The sequence below is a fragment of the Myiozetetes cayanensis genome, unplaced genomic scaffold (assembly GCF_022539395.1).
Source record: "Myiozetetes cayanensis isolate MyiCay16 unplaced genomic scaffold, myiCay2020 scf27, whole genome shotgun sequence".
Classification (NCBI taxonomy): domain Eukaryota; kingdom Metazoa; phylum Chordata; class Aves; order Passeriformes; family Tyrannidae; genus Myiozetetes; species Myiozetetes cayanensis.
In genome coordinates, this window is record NW_026087488.1 from 5,429,714 (window position 1) to 5,455,316 (window position 25,603).

Here is a 25,603-nt window from a genome sequence, read left to right on the forward strand (position 1 = left end):
ACAGCTACTGGGACTTTCTCTGCGCTGTATCACATGGGCTGGAGGGAAGGAAACAGAACAGAAATGATGTGACACCAGTCAGCATCCCCGGGGAGAGAGCAGACACTGCACAAATGCCATCTGCTAAGGAAGTGATGAGGAACGACTTGGTGCCATTAAAACAGCCCGAGACAGAGACTGGTGTCTTAATTTTCATTTGCAGTCATGCAAAGCAAACTCAGATCCCGAGGAAGGTGAGGAGGGGCACCGCAGTGGCTGCAGAACAGACGAGCCAGATTCCAGCAGTTTTCAGTATAATAATCTTTTATTGCACAACACAAATTTATATCCACATTTTCTTCTATGTGTTTTAAATAAAAAACATAGACTATATATTACCCGAACTGAAAAGTCAAAAGTATTAAGAAATAATACACTGCAGTACTCACAGTATTGAACATCACACGTCAACAGAATTATAAACAAAACACATTTGGAGAGAATTCCAAACCCTGATCGTTAGCATCCAGGCTGGATTTTCAAAGGCATTACGGGTTACAATGCATAGACACATACAATTCAGAATTCAGCAAAACAAAATCCATTTATAAAAGTCACAGTGAAAGTGGAGGTAAACTTATACTAAGCTTGTGTAAGTAAAATGACTAAGAACTGCTGTTCTGGAAAGTGATTTCCAGTTAGAGAACTACACACAGGAGATAATAAACAGAACATAATTACCCACTGAAATCAGCTTATTTGCAGAAAGATAATGAAAGACTGGGGGGGGGGGGATTCTGTTAAGTGAAATTATGTTTCCATAGCCCAAAACTCAGAACCATCCTGGGTCCTCTCTGCTGTGTATGAATGACCTGAAAACATTTACAATTGTTTCCCTACAAATGACCAAAGAGATGTGTACAACTTCAGGAACCACAACTTAAAGCCAGTGGGGTCTATAAATTGCCCAGAGTAAAGTAGTTATTAAATGACAGAAGTGAAAGAAATATATCCCAGAGTTTTATGGGGAGTCAAGAGATCATTTTTCTACAGTCCCTGCTCTGAAGTCTTCTTCTACCTGTCCTGCAGTTGTGTCCCAAATGATTACTCTGCTTTGCCATGCAGAAAGATCCAGCTGTGGCACAAAATTCAAGCAGTGTTACCCTGCAACTCACTGGATTTTCACACCCTTTTAACTCCCAGAATCAACAACACAACGAACTCCCACAGAAATGGACCAGTGGAAGTTGCCAGGAATTCTGACAGACTGAGCTCACACAAATGGTGCTGAAGGTTCCTCTGCCTCACACAGAACAAGAGCTGAAATCAAACCCAAAGAATACCCTGCAGTGGAAACCACCAGCTCTGACAGGAGCCTTTCCCTGCTGGCACTTCCATCATCTTCCTCATCACAGCACCTGTCCCACGTCATCTATGAAGAACAATGAGCAGTAAGAATAAAGCTGGTTCCCAGGGCTTGCAAATGCCAAATGAAGCTAGAAAATCATGACCTTTAATTATACCAGTAATTAGTTCTTTAAGGAAAAAAAAACCCAAACAGATGAGGGATCATGCAGTTATTCTTTAGCTCATAGCAAGTAATAAAACAAAGCTCTCCCCCCAAAATACAGCTACTTAGGCTGAATGCATATTCCTATGAAACAGCTGTAAGCCCTTAAAAGAAGTAAGTTTACATTTCTTAAGTCTTTATTTAAAAAAAAAAAAAAAAAAGAGAGAAGAGTGAAATTGAAGTGATTATGCTATAAATTAGTTTAATTGACTTACTCAGGTACTTTGGACAGTAGTAAGATTTTCACTGATTCTTTATCAGTCACTATGTTGCAATATTAAAACAACCTTTTATTTTAAAACAGACTGAGCATTCACCTTGCAAACAAATCTGAGGGTGCAGCAGAGAGAAGTAATAAATTTCCTGCACATGGAGTTGTACATTTGCATGGTCAGAGAAAGGGGATCCAGTCAGAGTCATTATCTCACTGTGAGTGTTCAGTTCATCTCCTCATGCCTCTTACACTTCAGCTAACAAAGGGAGATGTGGGGGAGTGTGGATCAGGATCTCACCAAAGTGTTCCTTTAGAGGTAGTGAGGATCATCCCTGGGGAATGCACTGCAGAACTAATTCCCTCCCACTTTCGTATTTCCAAAATCCAGCTCGTGCTCAGGACACCTCTGAAACAATTCCCTGGACATGAGCAGCAACCTCACTGGGCTTCAGGTTCCACTGGGAAAACACAGATACACCGAGAAGCACAACTGAAAGACCTGGCCAAGCCCTCACAACACATCCATTGGCTCAGAGCAGATGAGGGTTTAACGAAGCTATTGCTTGGGACAGTTTAAAATATCCACATCCTTCAGTTTGCAGGAATTTTAACAATCACTCAGCAAAGGCCAGATTAGGTCCTTGTGCAGATCAGCTCCTTCCTCATGACAGAAGTGTTTGAGTTTTGCCTTCAAGGCCAGACCCAGCCCTGAGACCACCAGAGCAAAGAATGGAGAGTGTGAGTGGATTAACAAGCCCTGATTCTCTTAATGGCTCACTGTTGAGAATCAAGGAAGATTCCTGGTTTTCCTGTAACTGTAACAGCCTTGACTCTTTCCTACATCAAACGCCTTTGGGATGAGTGATTTTACAAAATGAGGGCAGGAGATATCTAAGGCATAAACTGGCTTATCAGAAACCCAGTGTTTAACTCAACCCCTAACAAGCTTGCTAGTTTCAGGGGAGAATATTACAAAACTGAACCACAAAATCTCAAAAATATTCACATTAACAAGTTCAGGTATTTGCATATATTACATTATGAGGTGTCTCCCAGGCACACTTCCTAAAAACTTTTTAAAAAATCCATCAAAAGGGGGTCATGCAGAACTTCCTGCTGCAATAACTCGCTGCTTTTGATACTTGGGTAACTAAGACCTGAAGTGCTCCGAAACAAACCAAAGAACTCACACCCTCATCAGTGCAGAAACTGATCCCTCGTTACAGGTTTTGGTTAAAATAAGTTTTAAAATTAAAAAAAAAATGCAGCAGTCTCAGAAGAAAACGTGTACCACGAGGACCACAGAGAGTCTGTTTATGGCTCAAAGGCTTCCCAGATCAAAGCTGGCAGCACCTTCACTGTCTTCCAAGGAGGGTGGAAGTTCAGCAAGGAGTATTTCAGATCCCTTTGTAGGGTACTGGGTGTTCAAGTTAAGAAGCCCACACCAAGCTCAAAGGTTATTTTTATATATTTTTTAAGCTCTTGATATCAACAGTCATTACGTGGCTGCTGAGCATAAATACATTTTCAAGTCATTCTGAGTGATTCAGAAAGATGAGTTATTTCCCTTCTTTTTTTTAAATTTTCCTTTTTTCCCTTCCTATTTTACAAGTGTAAAACAGTTGCAGAAATGCTGAATGTGCTGAGGAATTGGCCAAGTCATTTAAGATGAGAACTGATAGTTAGAGCTCCCTTTGCTCCCTGTTACAAACCACTGGACAGTGGATTCCAGAGGGAATGTTAAATGTTCCAGAGGGAATGTTAAAAAGATTAGTCTTGTCATGTTTCTGTTCAGACACACAGCAACATTAAAAAATAGCTAACAATTCTGATTTTAAATAAGTATCCCTCAGCTGTCCCACCAGTATTCATAAAAGCAGAATAATCACTGCAACCCAGGGGTGTGATCTGGGCTTTGAAAATATTTGAGACTTATTTATGGGGGGGGGGGGGAAAGATAATTGAAATATGTGTGTTCCTGTGAATCAACTTGGAACCAAATGGAAAAAGGGCCTGTATCCAGTCTCAGAACATGAAATAAAAAATGTCTGTGCTTCAAACTGAATCAGCTACATGGACATGCACTTTTAATGATCTGCAAACATGATATTCACAGCAAGGTTATGTTGATGACATGAGACTATTTGCTGTGCCCAATTTGTTTCCAGTGTCAGCTCACAAACACAGGGATTTGAGAGATGTAAAAGTAGCTTTGTAGATGCTAAAGTGTCAAAAAAGCCAAGAGAAGCATGGAGAAATAGGCAAATATGTTCTAGCAAAGCTCTGGTCTGGCCAGATATAAAGAAAAGTCTTAAAAGGGAAGAAAGAAAAAGCAGTTATTCCATAGGCATTTAGTTTAATTAGACAATTCTAAAGCATCCATGACATACAAAACCAACCCTGGTAAACATGGATTTAGTAGATGAGCTACTCACATGTCTGTTGCAAATGGAGAATTTCAAAAGTTATGCTACACGCCAAGAAAAGTCAATAATGTTACATAAAGCAGTGATTAGATCCTACTCCCCTGCCATCCTCCTGCACAACTCCTCTGCTTCTGTCAGAAAACGAGCACAGATTAGGCAAGATCACCTCAATCATTGTAAACAAAGACTGCTTAGAGCAAGTGTAGTCAATAAAAACAGGGTGAAACCTGCCCAAATCACAGCCCAGAACGGATGTTTAATGAAAGCACGTGGGCTTTTAAATCCATGTTTTCCTTTCCAGTGTTGCACTGAGTGTCTGCTGCCTCCAGGAGGACTGCAAGGATGAGAGCTTTGATTAAGGTGCAGCTGATACACAGACCAAGATTTTCATTTCATCTTTTTGGGTAGGTAGTTTTTCCTTACTTTTTTTAAGCAATGAAAAGGAAAAAGTAATAAAATATCAGCATGTGCATATTAAGAAATAGCAAACATGACCAAAACAGGAGTTTTGTTGTCACAGCTTCTCTATAAAACCAGTGAGAAAGTTCTTAAAGCCAAACCAAAAAACACACTGATAAAAATCAGACTGTGTCTGATTCTGCAAATGGTGCTGAAATTCAAACCAGAGTTCTGTCCTGTGTAAATACACATATGAGAAATGGCAAAAAAACCCCAACAAAAACCACAGTAAAACTGCAATTCTTGTTATAATCTCTAAATAAACTATGCTAAAAATCCTATACTCAAATGTTGAAGTGGACAAGCAGCCAAAACTTTGTAAGCCTCAGCTTTAAGATCTTATGTAATTTTAGAAGAAATTGTGGTTTGCAGTTTAAGATTCCCTGAAAAAAATTAAATAACAATAAATGAAGCCAGCAAAGCTTTACTAGTCTAACTCTTAATTTTGGGCTGCCAAACACGAATACAAGAACTTGTAGCACAAAGGCCAATATTTAAGAAAACAATTTAAACAGTCTTAAGATCCAAATTCACTTAATTCCCTCTTTCCCTCGGTTTCAAATTTAAGCTCTGGACTCAAAGTCAGCACTTGACAACGATCCTCTGTCAGTAAACATTGGCAAAGAGATCATCAGAGCCCCCACTTCAGACAGACAATTTACTAACAATTGCTAAATTAAATGCCTGAAAGCGTGACAGTGCAAACAATTTGCCTCTTTCTTTGCCAGACAATTTGATCATAAGGTTTTTAGAATGATTCTAAGAATCACCTCAGGTAATTAAGAGTTTTGATCACTGTAATTACCGTGTTTCTTAAGCGTTTTGGTCAAAAGTTTAATTAGGTGATATTCTTGGATTATCCAATCCAATGGAATGCAATATGCAAATATTTACTTTATCTCTCTCTCCTTAAGATTATTTGGAAGCCCCTTCAAGTGGGGTATTGTAGCAAAACAGTAGAGTTTCCTGTACCTCACAAAACAATTAATATCTGCAGATGTTTAGATCTCCCTTTCCGTTTTGGACATCAGGTAATTCAGCTTTGGATGTCAGAAGTGCAACAATCACCTTCTGAGAAGAATGTGATCCTGCAGAGGCTGCCTCTTCCAGCATGGGAAGGGATTTACTACCCAGATATCCTGATTTATAACTGGAGAAGTATTTGAATGGGAAGGCTGAATTTTGTTTTTCCTTAAATGACACCAGGAGGGGTCAACAAGAATGATACAAATAAGACTTAATTAATGGTCTGAAGAAGGTGAGGTGAAGGAAGCACTTGTACAGTATCATCTGACTTCAACTCTAGAACAAAGTTTAATATCACAGAATGTAAAAAGAGTCAGTAATAAAAGAATATACATTAAATATTCCTCTTACTTCTGCTAATAGGAACATACATATAGGGTTTTCTCATTTACCAAAAGCCTTTGTAAATGACCTGATTCTACAGAGCTTCTTTTTTTTTTGTAGATATTGTAAACATTTAGAATTTCTAAGGCTAAAAACAGGCACAAGTCTTCCATGGACAGTTATTATTCCTAAAAGCATTAAGGAATATATTCCAAATCTGCTATTCCTTGTTATAACAATGATAATAATCGAAATATAACATTATAATTCACAATGCAAATCCTTAATTAAAAAAAAAAAAACAGCTTAATCCTGACAACAATTAATAATATATAGGGAACACTTCTTTTTTTTCCCTTTTTTAAATTATCTATTACATCAAAATCACATTTCCAGAACCTTTGTGCTGGGTATTACTCAATTTTATAAAGTGATGAGTTAAAGAAGGAACTAAAACAGCTCTAAGTGGGTAAAACTGAACCACATGTCAGCATCCTTAGCACCCCAGCTTCCCAAAAAAGCAGGAGAGATCTGCAGTTCCACTCTGCAGACTGGGGTTGGGGGCACCTTTGAGAAGACGTCAAACACTCCCCTCCACCATTTCCATGAGGTGATTCTTGTGTTGTGCCTCGTTAAGGTACCTGAGCCAACAGTCTGATTTCAGGCTGGTTTTTTTTTTTCAAGATTCCAGAGGTTCTTTAACCTCTGCAACAGGTTCCCTTCGCTGAGCAGCTCGGCCCAGCCTCCGGCAGAGCGATGCCGAGGAACGTTAGCAGCAATGCACGTCCAGAGACACGTCGCCAAAAAATTACCAAAAACCGTCACCCAGAAGTGCTCTTATCCCTCGCGCCGTCCCGGACAAAACAACTCACCACCAGGTGATCTTGAACTCATAGATGGGCCTCTTGCAGTAGTAGTGGTTGATGAGGTGTTTGTCACACACGCCGATGCACTGGTGGTCCACCGTGATGCCCCTGTCGGACAGGTCTGTGACGATGCAGTGCAGGAGGTCGTACACGTCAGCCACGGCCTCCCAGGGCCCGAAGGACACGTCCACCTCACAGTGGTGCTCAAACAGCTTGGTCTCGCTCTCACTCCGCTCGAAACGCAGGGAGTTGAAGTGGGGGCACTCGTAGGGGGTGATGGGCATCTCCTCTTTGAAGACACAGACCTTCAGTTTGGCAAACCTTGCTTTCCTCTGCATAGCTCTGAGCTTCGCTATTTCGATGATCCGCTCCAAGTGATCTTAAAAAAAAAAAAAAAAAAATCCACCCCAAAATCCAGAATTACAATGAAGTATCAAGTAAAAGGGATCAAATGCAATTATTTCACGTGAACATATTACTGCAGTGTTTAATGAGCTATTCTCAGCCTAACAGGAATCTGCATGGAGCAAAATACACGGCAATCAAATCCATCTCAGTTATCTGGTGAACTCGGTGTCCTTACAGTGTGCCCAAGTTTATTCAGCTGCAGGTCCTGACACGACAAAAGCAGAGAAACCCTCTCATTTCATAAGCCTTGCATGTTATGGCCTAGACCTTGCTCCTTTTAAAATAAAAATCCACATCCTTGTACCAAATCTGATGTGGAGACCTCAAAGACCCAAACAGCATGAAAAGCAGACAATAAACTTCCCAATTATAATGGAATTATCTTGGAAGCTGAAAGCAGACTGAAAGCACCACGTCCAACACTTGAATCACACCAGAAGAAACAGTCAACACCGCTTTGTTTATTTACCTTTGTAATATGGCATTAGGCCCAGGAAAGCTTGTCTAACTTTTTCTCCTTTCAGAGGCTGGATATCCTCTAGATTGTCTAGCAAGGGTCCTATGGAATAATACTGAGCTTCCTTGTAAACTGACCTCACTCGTTCTCTTGGTGGCAGGTCACCAGAGCGCAGAAAGTTAAGTATGTCTCTAAAAAACAAGGGCAAAAATATTATTAAGAACACATTTCTGCCAAAAACTGTCACAGGTGGTAAAGGAGAGAAAATGCTGCATATTCATTGTTTACTCTCTTGAGACAGAAATCCTTATGTTTAGACAGTAACTGAAACAAGTGATCCATATTCCCCACAGCTGGTTTTAAAACCATTTGCCAGGTTCAAGTTTCCAAGTCACCATTCCATGTTTTGCCTCTGTTAATGTCCAAACTCACTCAAAAAACCATAATCATATTTTATATAAAAAGTTCAATGTGCAGGAACCACTTCAAATAGAAGAGGATACAGTGTTCCACGGGAAAGAGATTGTTGTCACTGTGTTTCAAATTTAGGTCTGTGACAAAATAATACTTTCCGTTTTCCTAGAGAATTTTATGCATGGACATTTTATCCCACACAGACCCAGGATTCTATCTGAATGGATGGTTCATTTGCAAAGGAGGTTTCCCTACACAGGATCAGGGCCATATACAGAGTAAGAATTTTAAAAAGAAGAGAGAGAACATTTCCTTGCAGTTCTGAAACACTGATTTGTGGCAAGATTTTTTTAACAGGGAAAGAAATCCCTTTGTAAGTATTAACTAACAACACTATTATTGACCTTCCTTAAGAAGGAATCCTGAAGGTGAAGGGATATGGCACTACCAGCAAAAATAATTTTAAAAAAGAAATTCTTTGAGGCTTGGGCTTTTTTACCAGTTCTGTTATATCCTGTTTAAAGGCTGAAAATAACATACTTTCAACTGTGCATTCCTTTCATTCCCTCTTTATCCTAGATACTGTAATATCAATTAAAAACCAGTGCTGTTCCTATGTAAAGCAATACCAAACACATTCTTTTTTAAGACATCAAAACAACTTAATACCTTGAAAGGAGATACTCTGGAGGAGACAATGTACAAATACAACACATCGCTTGCTTTTCCTTTCCCCCTGCCTAAAACCTGAGAGCAACACAAATAGTTTTTTAATTGCCATATCCCACTGATATGTTTTGAGGGTGTGTGGATGCCAGCCAGTCCCATTTACCTACCACCCAAACGGGATTTAACCAGGAGGAGAAATTAATGTTAAAAACTGATTTTTCTTTCCAACTGACTTTCTCCAGGAGGAACTTTGGAAGCACTGGGGACGCTGCACATACCCGAAGTAGGTTCCATCTCTGTCGATGAAGTACCTGCCCTCAGCATCCGTGGGGATGTAGTGCCTGCCGCTGAACATGGCTGCCAGCATGGTGTCCTCGTACCGCCTCAGCGTGGACAGCCTCGTCGTGAAGTGCATCCCGCCCACGTTCAGGGGGACAACTTCTGGGAACTGCAAAAGCAACCACGGCGTGAGAAAGGAGCCCCCCGGGGCGTTTCGCAGGGTTGCAGCTTCCCAAACACAGCGAGCGGTCTTTGCCGCCCTGACAAACTCCTCTTCCCTGCCCTGCTGCCACAGAGCAGAGGGGGTGGAGGGTTAACAGCTTGGATACTTTGGCTTCTGGGTGGAACCAGCGAGTGGTTTAATTGCAGCTGGAATCTGAAACAGCAGATATCACTCAGCTTTAGTGCCAGATATTAAAGTATTAATGCCTCCTCTTGGCTCCCCACCCTTACACAGAGACAGACACACACGTAGAGGGGAAAAAAAAGGGAAGAAACCTCAGGCCAGCCTTGGGATTTGCACTCAGTTGCTACTCTGCTAATTTCTTTACAGTGCTAAACCATACACTAAAAATCCCCAGTGATTTTGTATTTACATCAGGCCTGAAATCTTAGTATTACACTCTAAGACGCCTGAAGTACCAGAATTAACACTTAATTATATTTCTCAACTCCAAACATGGATGGAACTTACAGCTAAAACCGCCAAGCCACTGAAATAAATTCAAGAGACTTAGTTTTATTCAAACATTTAGCTGCTAATGGAAAATGAACTGGGCATCCACAAATAGTCCAGCAAATAAATCCTGGATTGTTTGGCAGCTGAGCAGTGCGTGCTGCCATCACTGCACCTTGTCAGGTGAACAGCACCGGGGAGCTCTTACCTGCTGGGGCAGCAGAGGTAGAGCTTGTCCTGCCTGGGTTGCAGTAGGAGTGGCCGGCTCTTGGAAATCATCCTCTGCATCCGAGCTCGACATGGCATCATCCGGGTTTCCACTCACTTTGTTCTGCCCCGTAACTACCACCATCCCTCTGGCTCTCGGGAGCAGGTCTGCTGGGTAGGCAGCCGTGGCACTGCTGAACGGGAACACAAACCCCAGATCACCTCGGGCTGTCCCCGCCAGCCGCGGGTCGGTGGCGGGCGGGACGCGTTCGCTCCCCGCGTCAGCCCGAGGGTTCACAATGGCATCGCTGTCCTCGGGAAATGAATCACGGCACGGATGGCACTCACGCACCGGGGGCTCGGGCTGTGCGGGAATGCGCTTGGCGGAGCTGTCCCCAGGCCCTCCAGCCCCGGAGCCGCTGTCAGTGGCTGGGTAAGAGCCCGGCATCCATTGGCTGCACAGTGCAGGGAGCGATTGGCTCCGCCGCGCTTTTGCAGGAAAATGTCATTTGCTGGGTGGATTTGGGTGGCCGCTGTCCCAGCCTGTCCCTCGCCATGGGCGGGATGCAGGAACACGTCCTGCCATTGGCCCCGCGCCGGGCGACACCCGCGCTCCGTCTGTCACCTTCAGCCGCTCGCCGGGAGCAGGGACGGGCACCGGCAGGGCTGCGCTCAGCATTGCCCGGGAAATTTTCCAGTTCCAACCAGCCGGAGAAACCCGATGTCTCCGTGCCCACCGCATCACATCCCATCGCACATGAACGCGCCCATCTGACACACATTTAATTCTGCTTATTATCCTAATTATCCATTTCCTTTCCGGCACGGAGCAGCACCTACGAGGCTTTCATAGTCCACCTTCAGTCGCAGCACGGGAGGGACTAACCAGCTGCTCTGTAAAAATAACAACTGAAAGAGCAGAGCAGCAAAGAGGAGAAACCCCGCTGTTCCCTTTATGCTGCGTTATGTAAAATCCCTGTTTCCAGGATTGCTGTGGCATCTCCAGCAGCATCACAACGCCAGAACAAAGGCACAACCACTACCAGAGGCTTTAGCTCTAACCCTGCAAGCTCCTTCCCTCAAATCACTATGAAATATAAAAAGAGAAGGGTTATTTGCACGAGCACATCTGGTGCGTTTATTTGTTGACTAAACAAATGTTTCATAAAGGGTGCAGATATACAGCCTTCTTTCACCAAAATTTGCAGGTGAATTCTACACCCTGTTTAACACCCTAATAAACATGGATAAGTAGGTACCCTGCATTGTCAAACATTCTGTTTAAGCTGCAACTCCTTAAGAAGTTTGGCTCAGCTCAGGACAGGTATTTAACTTCTCTACAGTTTATAACCATTTTTCCACCACAGTCCAATGCACAGGCAGACAAATAAGGATTGAAGGGCTTCTCAATGTCCACACCCTATCAGCAATTTTAATATTTGTCCTGAAACAACATTTATTCTGATGATATCAATTATCAAAACAACTCAACTGTGCCTCACGGATAAAGAACATACACAACATAAATGAAATATTATTTTGGTAGGGCTCTTTTAAAGAAGTAAACAAATTATCACCCAGAAACAGCTTGCAGAAGCTTCATCTATAAGATGCACAGTCAAAACTGAGTGTGAGTCTGTGTTTACTGTGAATGTATTATTTATAATGCTGTCACTTGACACCAGTGCTTTGCCTGCTATTTCCAGTTCTCTTAAGACTATTCAAAAGAACTCAAGATTGACTAAAAATGTGTTCCTTAATTGTCTACATTTTTCGAGAATGTCCCATATATTTCACTTAAATGGATCATCCTGTGAATAAACAACATTCAGCTCCATTAAGTATATGGGACTCATCGACCACAGAATGTGTTTGGGGTAAGTTCATCCATTTGGCCCTGTACCAAAAAGGGCCCCTTTCCTACCAGAACTAGAGGTTGGAGAGAAAGGAATTCTTCCTCTTTCATAATCCTCCCTCAACATGACACCAAGGCTTGAGAAAAAAAGACCATGAGAGAACATATCTTAATTCTGTTACCCACAGGAGTAACAGTCCCCTCTGCCACTGGAACATTCACACAAACAATGCCCTCAACAGTGAGGTTTGGCAGAGGAGTTCTCAGCCCGGGATTTCAAGAGTAAGTTTAGTGGCAGTAAAACGAAGAGATTAATCACTGACAAGTTTGACCTGTTTTTTGACCTTCATTAAAAGGTGAGTGAAGTCCCTCTCTAGGTTTGCTTCACCCGTTCACCGCTGGGCACGGAGCAGTGGAACAGCGGAGTGGTGACAGGAACAGAGTCTTCCTGAAAGAGAAACAGAAGCTGATCACTGGCCAGTTCTCTGACTTGTGAAAAATAGAGGAACCGGTTTTATTCCAAGCAAATTAAAATAAACAGAGGGTACTAACAAAAGAACTATTTCTGTATATTTATTAACTTATAGGCGTACCATGGAGGCTGTAAGGTGAAGGGTCCTGTCTGGACCTACCACCAGGGAATCTTTCATGGCTGGGAACAGGGAACAAATTATAAAAATGTATTCCTCTGTGCCATGTGGATACACAGAGAGATCCCCCTCATGCCTTGCAACATGGGGATGATGCAGGACCCCCTGTACGAGCCCATGGGGAGATATGTTGCAACCAGCCAAAAGGTAACACCCACTTCCAAAGCAGAGAAATTACCTTTTAAGGCAACAAGTGGACAGTAAATGAATATTTACCAGCTGATATCGAAGGGTACAAAAAAGCGCAGTTTTCAAACAGCGGTGTGCTCTCTGTGTGATTCAGAGGTGCACCCAGCGCTAGAAATGGGTACCCAGCGCTGCAATAAAAATCTCTTGCTATATTTCTTTGTCCTGCAGGTATTTTTACCATCTTCAAAATTCAAGAGAAGAATTAACTTATAACATGACAGACACTGGGTTCTCTGCATTTCATGAAGAATATGCATCCATCTGTATCATAAAATCAAGAATGGTGTGGGTTGGAAGGGACCTTAAAGCTCACCCTGTTCCCACCCCCTGCCATGGGCAGGGACACCTTCCACTAGACCAGGTTGCTCCAAACCCTGTCCAACCTGGTCTTATCCTCTTCTTAGCACTTAAAGAATGTGCAATAATTATTTTTAACTATGCACAAAAATATCCCTTTTGTTAAAGCTCTCATTAAAGTCGCAGGGTCTGGTTTATTTATTTAAACTAAGTAAATGCATCTTTTTCACTTTCAAATATATCTGGGTCCAGATCAACAGTTAATGAGAAAACATCACAACTGAACAAAATTATAATTAAATATTTAACTGAACCAGCAGCATCCAACTCTACCAGAAATACCTCCTCCCAGTCCTTCCACCTGGCATTTAAGTGCAGAGATTGCTTCCCGGAGCTTTGTTATGGACAGCTCAGATACTGTCACACAAACACACACCAAAGACAGCTCAGTAAATGAACTGGCCCTGCCAGCCTGGCTTCATTCCCCAGGGAACGACAGCAATCCAAGAGCTGCATCGAGTTGGACTGCATAGTAAGAGGCAACACAACTTTTCAAGGCTCTGCTGTTCCCTCAGCTTTTCTGCATCAGTTTAAACAACTTTTCCTTAAATGCTTTGAGATTACATGAGTGTTGGCAAAGTTACACACCTTAAAAAGTTACATATCTACAAAAAATAAGTGACATAATGATTAGATGGTCAAAATCTTTTTCAGTAAGGTACTGATGTACAAATCCAGCCTAGGAGACCCACACAGACTTCTGTTCAGAGCTAACTCCTTGGGATGTGCTTGTTTTGAGGAAATGCCGACTGGATTTTAGGAAGGCTCCCCCTTTCTCAAGAGAAACTAGGTCCCTGTGAGGTCACAGAATGAGATGTAACTTAGCATAGCTATCTTCAAAAGACTCAGATGATCAAGGGTTTTGCGTGAATGCACTGGGATGAGACATGACATCCAGTAAATTCTCGTGAATCTGTGTCAGAACAGTGAAGGGGCCAGGATCCCTGAGCTGCAGTAAACGGTATTGTACACTGGACTGTAAAATCCTGGACATTCTCAGCATCTTTAGGCACGAGCAAAAGACAGCACAGGGTATGATGAAGGGATAGTGCAACTTAAGTGTTGCAGCAGAGAGCAGACACAGAGTGTATGGGGGTGTGTGATGGGACCCTCCATCACCAGTGACCTCCAGGGCAGGACCAGGAGAGCGGGGAGACCTGAGTGGCAGCTGCGAGCAACCAGTGGGTAAAGGACACTGGGGCTGTACTCGCAGGTGGCTGGCACTGACACCTCACACAGAATTCCACAGCTTTTGGAGCCTGGAGCCGCTCTCCAGTCTGAGAGCTGAGGGGAGCAGAGGCGTCACCCGCGGGCACCACCACAGCGTGTGGAGCGGACAGCACGGCCCCGGGTGTCTGGCAAATCAATCCGTAATTAATTAATAAATAATTAACGATTAGCCGTCACCTAGCCACTTGCTGGGGCCTCCTGCACGGTCCGAACGGAGTCCCCGAACGCGGGGCAGCGGTCCCCGCTCCGTCTCCCCTCCCGCTCCGCGGCACCGCCCGCCCCTCACCTGAGCGGCCCCTCCCGCGCTGCCGCCGGGGGTCGGGAGCGGAGCCCCCGCTCCGGGGTGGGGAGCAGCAGCCGCCGCATGAGCCGGGGGATGGACGGGGCAGCGGGGCCGCCTCTCCCCGCCCGCCCTCACCTGCCCCGGCCCCGCGTCACGTAGGGCCCATCCGGGTCCCGCGCGGGCGGGGCCGGGCCCGTCCCCACACGGGGGGCGGCGGGAGCGCCCACACCCCACACACCCCCCCCACCTCCCTCACGGCCCCGCCCGGGGCTGCGCTTCGCTCCTCGGCCCCGCGCCGCTCCCCGGGAAACGCCCCGCCGTTAATTAATTAGCCGCGATTAATTGCCGGCAGCACCGATGGCGGCTCCGCGGCCGCGCTGCCCCGGGCGGGCACTAGGGGAGGCCCCGGGATCGCTTTTGAGATCGAGCGGAGGGTGAAGGAGCGGGGAGAGCTGGAGCCAAGTGTGAAATTCGCGTCTTCGCTGAGGGCGCTTTAATATCCTTCACTGGGGTTCACGGTGGTTTTAGAGATACACGTTAATCAGCTCAGCTGGAGTAACAAAAAGAAGGAAGGAAATAAAACAAACAAACAAACAAACAAACCTGTTTCAGAGCCGAAGCAGCAGAAGTTGTGGAAACACAACCAGCTCCTTCACCCTCGGCTGAGCCCCCCTTCAGCATCGTGAACCACCGAGGCGAACAGAAACGGAGACAAAATGAGGCAAAAACTCCTCTCAAAATTACCTGACTCGAATAATCACCTTCCACGTTGCATCCTGAGGTTTTGATGCTTAGGATACAATTTCACAGCAGGGGTTCAGCAGCACAACTCCGGACACAATGGCTTTTGAGGAACAAAGTCAAGAGGCTAAAAATTACCTTCGTTCTCCTGCAGCAAACAAATCTGGTGTTACTTTCTTTATAACTCTCAGCGGGACACTCCAATTTACTTTTCCTCATCACCCAGCTATTAAAAGCAAACAAAAAGCATTAAATCACAAACCTTAAAGATTGGAGACCCAAACCCAGGACATGAGATCATATCTCCCCTCCACTAATACATCAATATCTTGAATTATTTAAATCTTAACTCCGAAGCAAAATCATTAATAAACAAAAATCACATTTAAAGCATTTATTTTGAAAAATAAAATACAAAAGATCATTGAATTGTAATTATACATGTAATTTATCAACTTTTTTTTTTTAAATAAAAGATATTTAACAATTTCCACATATGAATAAAACAGACAAACTGTTGCACCAGCAATCTTTTAGGACAAGCACAGACCACTCTTGAAAGCTTCATACATTTAAAACCAAACTGCTACAAGAAACAAACAAAAATCTTTGAAGATGGAGCTTTGTTATTAAGACAGAAGAGCAATTTCAGAGATTCATTGCTTTGCTTTTTTTTTTTTTTAAACCTTAAAAAAATAGTTGTGCGAATGTAATGCAGTTGTACGTCAACATCAGTGTTTTTATTTTCTTTAACAGGCTTTACATGCACTCACAACAGCAAAATTCTGAACAAAAACAGTATGAAAGAAATGGGAGGAAATTGTGAAGGAAGCAGGCCATGAGCAGCACCTCCCTGATCCCGGGGGGACAGGCCCTATGGATCATTCCCATGGAAAAGGCAGCAGTCGATTTCCTTAAGAAAAAGAAAAATAAAGTTACGTTTGAGCTTTCCATGTAATATTGGGCTCTATCCTCGACAATGTTTTGGAATTACTAATAATGCAGAATTAATTAACTAATTGCTCTTTTCAGCAGGTGGAAAGTCACTGTCAAAACAAGCACAGCCACTAAAACATTCCTATAAGGAACGTGGCTGCTTTGTCCATCTCCATATTGGAGAATATTTAGATGCAAAAAATATATTGATTTTTCACTCCCATTCCAAGGATTTGTGGCAGTGGGCTGCACTGACATCCTGCAAGTGCCTTTCACTACAATGTACCAGGGGAAGTTACTGCTGGGAACTTCACAATTTGCTTTCTCAGAAACTGGCCAGCAGCTTTAGACAGAAATATTGCAGTTTTAAATATATTTTTCAGAGCTCAGTGGCAAAATGGAGTTGATGTTTTAGTCATTTTAACATTGACTACGTGAAAAGATTACGGTTTCTCTATCCATTTCAGACTGAAAGCCTGCAATTAATCTTTGGAAACCTTTTATATCCATTATTTCTAAGTGGTGCAATGCTCTCAGCTATATTTAGGGCACTACATTTATGGCCAAGTAAGGATCTATTTTGGGTATATTGGTGGGGCATGTTGCTTTTGGCTATATTTAAACTGGAAGCATTTTGTCATCTTTTGTTGCAAAGCCAGAACATCTGATAACACAGTTGACAAGTAAAAATCCTGGATTAATACAGTAATTCTTCCACCATTCATTCCTTAACTAGTCTGGAATTTACTGCACAATCTTGCCATTGTTTATTCAATTACTAAAATGCAGTTTATCAAAAATACTGGCTATGGGACACATTAAAAACAAATTATACAGATCAGCTTATCACAAATGGGCAATTACTTTAAAAACAAAATGACACAGGTGATGAAGAGTCATCCTTAAAGTTTCCTTGGTTTTCTATTAATAAAAGTATAGTTTTATGTACTCCTTCCATAGAGTTGTCAATCCAATAACATAGCAAATATTGAAATTATGATGAGCCATGTAGGACTGCACTTCCCTCAAAGTGATTTTTACAGATTCGGAATTAAGGTCTGTACTTCATGTTTTTCTTACCCAGAATCTTACCCAGAGTCACATAAGTTAGAAAAAATTCAGTTAAACTAAATTAAGAGCAACAAACAAGCAGGACTGCAATGATCTTTTATTACCTTCTGTGCAAGAAATGTCCATTTTATCTTCTATTCCATAGGTTCAGTCTGTCAAATAAATAACTAAAATTAGCAATTTTACATTAGAGGGAAAAAAATATCACTATGAGCACTTTTGTTTGTACTCCAAACCATTGAGCTGTTTAGTTACATTATGTTAATTTAATCTTTACTATAACACTAAAAGACAACTCTATCAACTTCAACTCCAGTGTCAGTTTTTATGGTTTAAGAAATATTCTTTTAGTATTTCACAAAGCTTATTTTTGCCTTTCAGATGATCTTTCTTTTAGTCTGGATAAATCTGCTCAGAGTCTGGTAAATACTGCAATGTCCCAAGCTAACTGTATAAATCCACCTGCTGGAATTTAGCAGAGTCCCATTTGGAAACCTCCCTGTCACACGGAGTGAAAGGACATTTACTAATTAGAGAGGCCCACGTTCTTTTGAAGTATCACAAGATAACTGGAAAACAAAAATAGTAAAATTTAAAGAGTGGACACTGAATGAAGATCCAGGATTTAAAGGATTTAATCAAGGATTCATTCAAATATCAAGGATTTATTTTGCCAGCACACACAGAGTGTGCTGGGTTTTGAAGATAATTCATATCCCTGCCTTTTCCATAAATCCTTATCAGCAATATTTAATCAGGCACGGCACACCCTGTGCCCGCAGCCAGATAATGCCGCGGCTTTATCTGAAAGGTTGCAGATAATCTTGGAAATCACCACAGTAATGGCACGAGAAAGCATCAGAACTCTCCCCAGCGCGCTCTCTCAGCATGGTTTGCTGACAGCACCGTGAAGCAGCACATTAAGAATATTTAAAGAGCATTTTGGCCGCTAAGCTGCAGACACTGGGGCCAGCAGTGGAGAGGGGACAGCGCTGTGACACAGCCCAGGCAGCTGCGTGGGGCCAGCCCTGGAACGGCTCTGCAGGAGCTGAGCACCACTTGCAAAGCAGGAGCACTGACTGATCGACCCGAGGGGGAGAGCAGGCAGACACCCAGTCAAAAGCCAAGCCCACAAGTTAGAGATCACACAAAGACTGATCGGAAAGATTCGGTGCCCACAGCAGGGTTATGTTCTGAAAACGTGAAACACACACTACAGCTATTTGACTTCACTGATCCACGTTCATTTTATCTTGCCACGAGACTTCCTTTCTACTGTCTTCTTTGGCTGGAACAAAAGAGACCGATTTTCCTTTTTAATCAATTCATTTTCGCTTGAACCAAAGGTAAAAAGTCAAAATGCTTGGTTTGTATATGGTAGTTTCTCCTGTGTGTTCTCAACCTGTGTGCCTCCCACACGGAGCAGCTGGGGCTGCCCCATCCCTGGAATTGTTCCAGGCTGGAGGGGGCTTGGAGCAACCTGGTCTAGTGGAAGGTGTCCCTGCCCATGGAAGGGATGAGTTTTACGGTCCCTTCCAACCCAAACCAGCCTGTGATTCTGTGATTCCATGACATTCCTGGGGTTGGGGAAGGTGCCACAAGATGCTGCAGTTTGAGAGCTCCATGACAAGGATTTTGCTTTTTCAACTGCCATGGCACAGGTCAGGCCCCTTAGGGAGCTGATGACAATTAACAGCATTTGAAGGTACCAAATTAAGGATTTTCTGTACAATCTGAAATTCAACAGCTCATTTGATTATTAAACCAACACACCATCCCTACCCATGGCTGAACTGGTTTTGTTTGTGTCTGATAACATTACTATTTCTTTTTAAAGTCTCTCAGTACTTATAACTCTGCTCTCTCTGTATTATAATTGCTTTAAACCTTTCCATGCAAGGTAACAAAAAATAAAAGCTCCTCTGCAAATGACACACTTTGCAGTTTGGTCTACAAAAGACACTCCAACTTTCCTCGAGTTTCACAGCAATATTCAGGCAGCTCAGGTTGACAAGTATCACACTGGAGTTACACAGGGACTCGAGAGAGGCTTGGAACTGGAGATTCCACCTCATGGACAAGCTGCTGTCATCACTCAGAAAATCAGGTTCATGAAGAAGTGGTTTATAAAGACTGTTTGCACACCCATTTGCTGCTACAAATGAGGAAATCAATTCAGTACTGTACCTGTGGCACTTCTTTAAGGAAGTCAGGAAGCTGAAATTCACCTTTATAGACCTGGAAAAACAAACAAAAAAAATACTGCTCAAAGTCCTCATTCACTACTGTTTGAAATGTTAAAGAGCTTGTTAAGGGAATGGGAAAAAGAAAAGGAAAAAAGATTCCTTTGTGTTATTAACATCCAGTAAAGCTAGAATAGATCTACCTAAACAGAACAATGTCTTTGTAAAAGCAAGTTTTATTCACAAGGCTTGGTTCTCCAAAGTGGTTCCACAGCTGCTCCCTCAGTTCCAGGCTTGCTCTGTACTCAACACTCTGACCTTGTTTGCATTAAAATGGTAAAAATTACTAAAAACACTAGGAGTGACTTGCTACAACACATGCTGCAGCCTCATTACCAGCCTGATTGCATGGGAATTATCAAGATTTCCAGTCTTTCAGAGCATAATATTAATTCTGAAACAACACTGTTTGGAGAAAGAGCAAGTAATAAAAACTCCCCAACACACCAACAACCACAGCAAACAAGTGTTTCCACTATCTGACCAACTGGGAAATAAATTGGCAAAGTATTGTCTACTCTCCAGAGGATCATCCTTAAATGCTCTTTGCTTCTGAGATTAAATATTCCAAAGGGGGGAAAAAAGTACTCTGGTTTTGTTTGGGTTTTTTTTTGTTTGGGTTCCCCACCCCCCCAAAAAAAAGTACATTTGAAGAGTTTTACCATTCTTTCTACTGAACCATAAAGAGCGATCATCCCAATGTCATAAATTCTTGTGTAATCATTTAAAAATAAAATTAAAACAAGGCACAAACCTACGAAGGAAAATTCTGTAAAAATGGAAAGGAGGCCTCGCTCAGAGCTGCACTCCCTGCCTTGCGTCAGAGGAAGACGACTCAGGAAGTCAGGGGATGCTTATGAACAAAATCCATTTTCTCTGCTTCCCTAGGAATGGGTGAGCAGCATCCAAAGCCCTCCTGGTTTTGTCAATGTGCTGCAGTGCCCTGGGACTGAGCTGACTCAGCTCGGAATTTCCTGCCCAGCAGACGCCTCAGCCCTAAAAGCATCAGCCCCTGTGACTCACATGGGGTGGACTCAGGACTGGCAGCTCGGGGCTAAACAGACCCAAACAAGGCTTCACTAAGTCCCAGCACACATTGTGGAACTCTCTTCCTTCCAGTATTCCGTGTTTTAGTTAAAATAGAAAACCAAAAGGCACGGCTCTCATTTGTATTCAGCCAGGGGCTACTACTGTGATTCCCATGGAAACCTTAATGAAAGTCACCCCGGTCAGAAATGCAGCATGTGGCTCCTGGAGCCTCCTTACACCATAAATATTTATAAATGAAGGAGAGGATTTCACATTTGCAGCATTTAACCAAGCCATTAAAATGCAGGCTGTGTCCCAGAGAGCAGGATTGGAAGTTACAAATGAACAATATTATCACATCAAAAAATGTTACAGAATAACAGGCAGGATTCTTCACCTTTACTGGCAAAGCACTGCAGTCATCAGCTGGGAATTCTCAAAAACAGTTAACGCTGATGATGGCACCTTGTGACTGATTCACAACCACAGTGGCCAAAGCCCTGTCTGTCTCTCTAGAAGCCTCTTCTTTTTCTCTTCTCATGCAATTATGACTCAGTTTAATTTTTACCTTATAACTATTTATCTACCTACCTACGTCTGCCCAAAAAACTTTACCACAGTAATGCCCTTTGTAGGAACAGCATTTCCTCCTAACAGGCATCCAAGAGCGGATAGCCAAGGGCACTCATCCATCCATGAGAAAAATAATGTCACAGCCTGGAAAGAAAATGTTTTGAGGGCATTTGGTATTATATTCACATTATATTCAAATATCACCGCTTCTACACCACAATTTACAAAGGCAAATGGAACCAGTGGCAGGCCCAAGATGAGGTTTAACACACAGACGTGCCTCATTTCAGCTCAGGACTGACATTACCTAGAAAGCTGGTTTTGTCAGGACTGAGACTGCCCAGACACTGGTTTAAAGGAGTTCCAAAAACAGTGAGTGGTCCCTTTGGAATCAAAAGCCAGGGATCAATGGCAATCCAGAAATTCGAAAAACAATGACTCCATCTGCAGCCAAAGAAATTAAAGAGGCTTCAGATTCAAAATTCTTTCCTGACCAATTTATAAGCCTAAAACACATTACTCAGAGTGGCATTAGAGAGACAGAAGCAGGACATTGGAATGATTTCCAGTCTGAGCAAGAATTCAGTAAAATTGAGAAGAAAGGGTGTTTGCCATTTCTAAGAGAATTATTTTGTAAGTCCAAATGGAATTCCAAAGGAGGGGGATTTCAAGTCTGTGTCAGTTTGATGTTCAGTGTTGGCAGTATTCAAGCTGTTCTATTAAAAAAAAAAAAAAAACAAAACCACAACAACCCAAAACACATTCTTATAGCCAAACTAAATGCACAGTATTGTCAAAAAGATCAGAAAACAAGTTTCACATCCAGTTGTCTGAAAAAAACCCTTTTAAATACACAGAGAGAACTTAAGAACACAAATATAACACAGAAGTGTAACTCATCTTTATAGAAGATTAAAGCCCACCTTTTCACCCACTTTCCTGCCTGGTTTGGAAAGAACCACATTATATTTGTCCAGTTCCAGTCACAGAGATAATGGATCTTTTTGTGTAAAAAAAAAAAAAATCACCTCAAAAACTTCAAAAACAAAAGTTGCAGAGGACAAGTTTATTGCCAGAAAAAGAAAGAAGATGGACAAAACCAGACCAGAGCCCTTTCCTACAACCAACCCTCTGCTGCACAGCACAACCTCAATCTGCTCTTTCAGCCTCTCCTTAACTTCCAAGGCAGCTCACAAGGTTTACACAATTCTTCACCTCTCTGCTGGAACTGCCAAGGAAGGGACATCTGAGATGTAAATGTTTACCCAGAGAGCAGGATTTCAGGCATGAATATCTGCCAAAAGGCAGCTTGCAACCAATACCTCATTTTCTGCTTTGGTTGCTGATAACTCTTCATGCATTACTAATCATATATATGCATACTTGAGGGGTTTGGTTTGATGTTTTTTTTTTTTTTTTGTAAAAATGAGATGATATCAGCACCTCTGGAAAAAAAAACTATGCAGTTGGAAATCCACATGCAGGAAGAAACACCCATTAAAGAGGGTATTAAACAAATTTACAGGTCACTGAGAAAGTCTGTGCTGTTGGTGGTCACAAGTGAGATGAAATAACCCCAATTTTTGTTTCAGATATCAGAGAAGATGCCCAACAAGCCAAATGCCTTTATGATTAGGTTAATCGGTGTAAATGGAGACACAGCCCAGCATTACAGCCACCCCCACCACGGCACATCTTTGGCAGCAAAATTATTCCCATGCACAAATATAAATACACAAATATCCTAGATTGTTTCTGTCTTCAGAAATCTCCAAGTCTTGAAATCACAGCTGTCATGGACGTTTCTTAACAGGAGATGTTTCCTCACAATTTAAACCAGGCACGAAAAACTGGAGTTTGGAAAAAAACTCATCTCCCCACCCTGCCCCCCCCCCCAAGATGTTACTGCAGAAAATGCCATCAACTGAACACAAACCAGAGGTAGATAACAGCTTTTGGATGTGATTAGAAGAACCATGTGTATTTTAACAGCCCTGATGAAAGGCACAGCTTTTCCTACAGAGTTCCATCCACTTCCACCTCCCGATCTCTCCAGGGCAAGGAACACAACTCCACGAAGAAGTTAAAAGAACTTTACTGGAGTGTGTATTCCAAGCATACAAATTCATTTAGTGGGAAGGACGTGCCAAAGAAAATCTGATGTAATGTGTTACAGATGTGGGAGGAAACCACCCTGCCAACCATAACACAACAATACTCCGGTCTCCGCTGGGCACGAGGCAGAGCCCTGCAGGCCTGAGCTGCTCCCCACTTTTGGGGTGTTCTGTGAGCCTGCTGACACACACACTGACTCCCACCAGTGATAAGAACACTGTTCTAATGAGGAGTGACTCTGCTTTGGTACTTCACCACACAGTGACTGGGTAATCAGCTCACACTGCTTAATTATTTGCATTTTCTGCATTGCTTGCAGATGAAAACTCCACTTACTTAAGGTTGTTATTTTCCTTTAGGTTCAGGATGCAGAATTTGTTCAAACTCTAGGAGGGTTAAAAAACAAGTAGTCAGCTGTGTATCTATAAGGAAGGAGACCTTGCAGTCCTTACAAAATGAACAGATCAGTAACAGACTTACAAGAAAACCACAGAAGAGGTCACATGCAAGAGATCTGCTGAACAGCACAACCCTGTCCAGACCTTGTTTCTCTCTGCTCTGCATTCCTTAACTGAGACAAGATAAGCTGTCATAAAAGATAATATTGTCAGGCTTAACAGAAAACAGATAAACAGAAAGTTAATGGCTTTGTTATTGAAAACATCAGGAAAACCTGCAGTACTCTGACAGCTCTGCACTCCCCCGTGCAGGTACTGTCAGAAATGTCTGATTCCTCAACACCCCAGAGCACCAGGAGACCTGCACAAGAAGAGGTGAAGTTGCCTTCCTGCTCTGTTAGTTCCTAAAGAAAAAGCAGAGCTAAGATGACAAAGCACAAACACTGCTTGTATCTTATTATTTCTGTGCACACAAAACCAGCCTCGGCGTTTCGGTGTCCTGCACAGCTCAAGTGCAAAATCCAAACTTAGCAGAGAGCATTGCTTTGCTTGCATTACCCACAAGCAGATAGAATTTCTAATTTAAGCACTGTATTTCAGCTGGAGAGAACCATCACTTTGTCATCAGACTGAAGAGAAAGAAATATTTAAAGTTGTACGTGTGCAAGTCACCAGCAGGGGACAGAAAAGGAGAGAAGAGGAAAAACACTGCTCAGAAAGCTTAGGGGAAACCAAGATTTTACACCACACTGGCCACTTCTTTCCATTTTTCTTCAGTACCAGCCCTCCCTTTAGGCACTTTTACACACTTGGTTCTTACCTTCTGGACTAACAGCAGCAGCTTTGGAATTGTTGAACACCATTTTCACTGCTAAGTCCAATTTGCAGTCTTTTGCAAGCAGTGACAGATTTTGCCCAGTGCAGTATGAACACAGCTCTGCAGCTGCATTTAATCACGGTTTAGAACAAGGACATCTTGCAGTTGAAAGTCTGGAACATTTTTAAATTATCTTCTACAACAGGACTTATCATGAAACACTGACCTGTTGACATCCCAAAGAGGCTTTTTAGCTACGAGTATGTTTTGCATACTAAGCAATTTTTTTTTAAATTTACACTCCACTTATCTTTATGCAGTGAACCAGATGACACAGAGTTGTTCCATCTTTAGGTGGAGCCAGGATCTGCCCTGCCAATAATTTCAGTGCTGTTGGGCTTCCACCCTCCTGTTGCAACTTCCATAATAAATTTAAGCCTTACATAACCCCCTCAAAAGGGATAAACTCCCCTCAAAAAAAAAAAAAAGTTAAAATAAAATAATCAGTTATTCCCCCTTATTATTGCTTTGTGTTTGCCAGGCAGGGACAATTTTTTTTTTTCAATTGAAGTGCTGCTCGTGCCATTTTAACTGGACTAAGAAACTGGTATGGGAGTAGCAAGTGTCAGATAATCCAACATGATTTCAAATTAGTCACTCTCAGGGGTTACTCCACCAACACAATACAGGTCAGCTTTAGAAGTCCAACCTTGAATTGTATTCATTGAAAACAGATAAAGTTCTGTGTTCAGTTTAAAGTCTTGGAAACCACAAACACAAATGTGATAGAACTGCTTCCAAACACGAGTGCAGGAATAAATGGTTACAAGCAAGATGATTTTACTCTTCCTATGCACTGAACAGCAACTCTGGAAGGACTTTACTTGGACAGCTTCACCTCCAGCAACACACCCAGTGCAAAACGCTGTGAAAAACCATCCCAGGTGAAGAAATTCAAAGAAAGCAAGAATGAAAGTAGTGCTTGAAAGTAGTGCTTTAAAAATTCACAGTAACACACTTAACGTGCCAAGTGCCACTTCCAAAAGGCTGGAAAAATCTAAATATATTTACTTGTCTATTTAAATACATGCTCCCTCCTCCAAGCTGCAGCAGCAAGGGATGAATTAATGTAATTAGTGGAA

The 25,603-nt window shown here is 42.4% G+C and overlaps 2 protein-coding genes across 11 annotated transcripts in view; both read right to left on the reverse strand.

The window, feature by feature from the left end:
- Positions 1–295: 295 nt before the first annotated feature.
- On the reverse strand, positions 296–15,490 carry KCTD7 (potassium channel tetramerization domain containing 7). Of its 7 annotated transcripts, none has more exons than XM_050321917.1 (6): positions 14,542–14,664; positions 12,162–12,277; positions 9,976–10,165; positions 9,091–9,260; positions 7,742–7,920; positions 296–7,243 (listed from the first exon to the last, which is right to left on the reverse strand). In XM_050321917.1, exons 3-6 carry the CDS (start codon positions 10,117–10,119, stop codon positions 6,867–6,869), a joined length of 870 nt encoding a protein of 289 aa, XP_050177874.1. In that variant the 5' UTR covers positions 10,120–10,165; positions 12,162–12,277; positions 14,542–14,664; the 3' UTR covers positions 296–6,866. The 7 variants fall into 7 exon arrangements, with proteins under 7 accessions (XP_050177874.1, XP_050177873.1, XP_050177872.1 ...); XM_050321916.1 differs by having other exon boundaries at positions 9,976–10,168; XM_050321915.1 differs by lacking the exon at positions 14,542–14,664 and adding an exon at positions 15,418–15,490 and having other exon boundaries at positions 9,976–12,277.
- A 197-nt stretch (positions 15,491–15,687) lies between these two features.
- The window catches only part of TPST1 (tyrosylprotein sulfotransferase 1), a 41,824-nt gene continuing 31,908 nt past the window's right edge, over positions 15,688–25,603 (reverse strand). For 2 of the 4 annotated variants that reach the window (XM_050321690.1, XM_050321691.1), the window contains exons 4-7: positions 19,474–19,524; positions 18,499–18,574; positions 17,391–17,438; positions 15,688–16,192 (exon numbers count right to left, since the gene is read on the reverse strand). In XM_050321690.1, the coding sequence (XP_050177647.1) occupies positions 18,530–18,574; positions 19,474–19,524 (96 nt within the window). In that variant the 3' untranslated portion in view covers positions 15,688–16,192; positions 17,391–17,438; positions 18,499–18,529. The remainder of the gene's footprint in view (positions 16,193–17,390; positions 17,439–18,498; positions 18,575–19,473; positions 19,525–25,603) is intronic. The other 2 variants (XM_050321692.1, XM_050321693.1) reach the window with 2 other exon arrangements.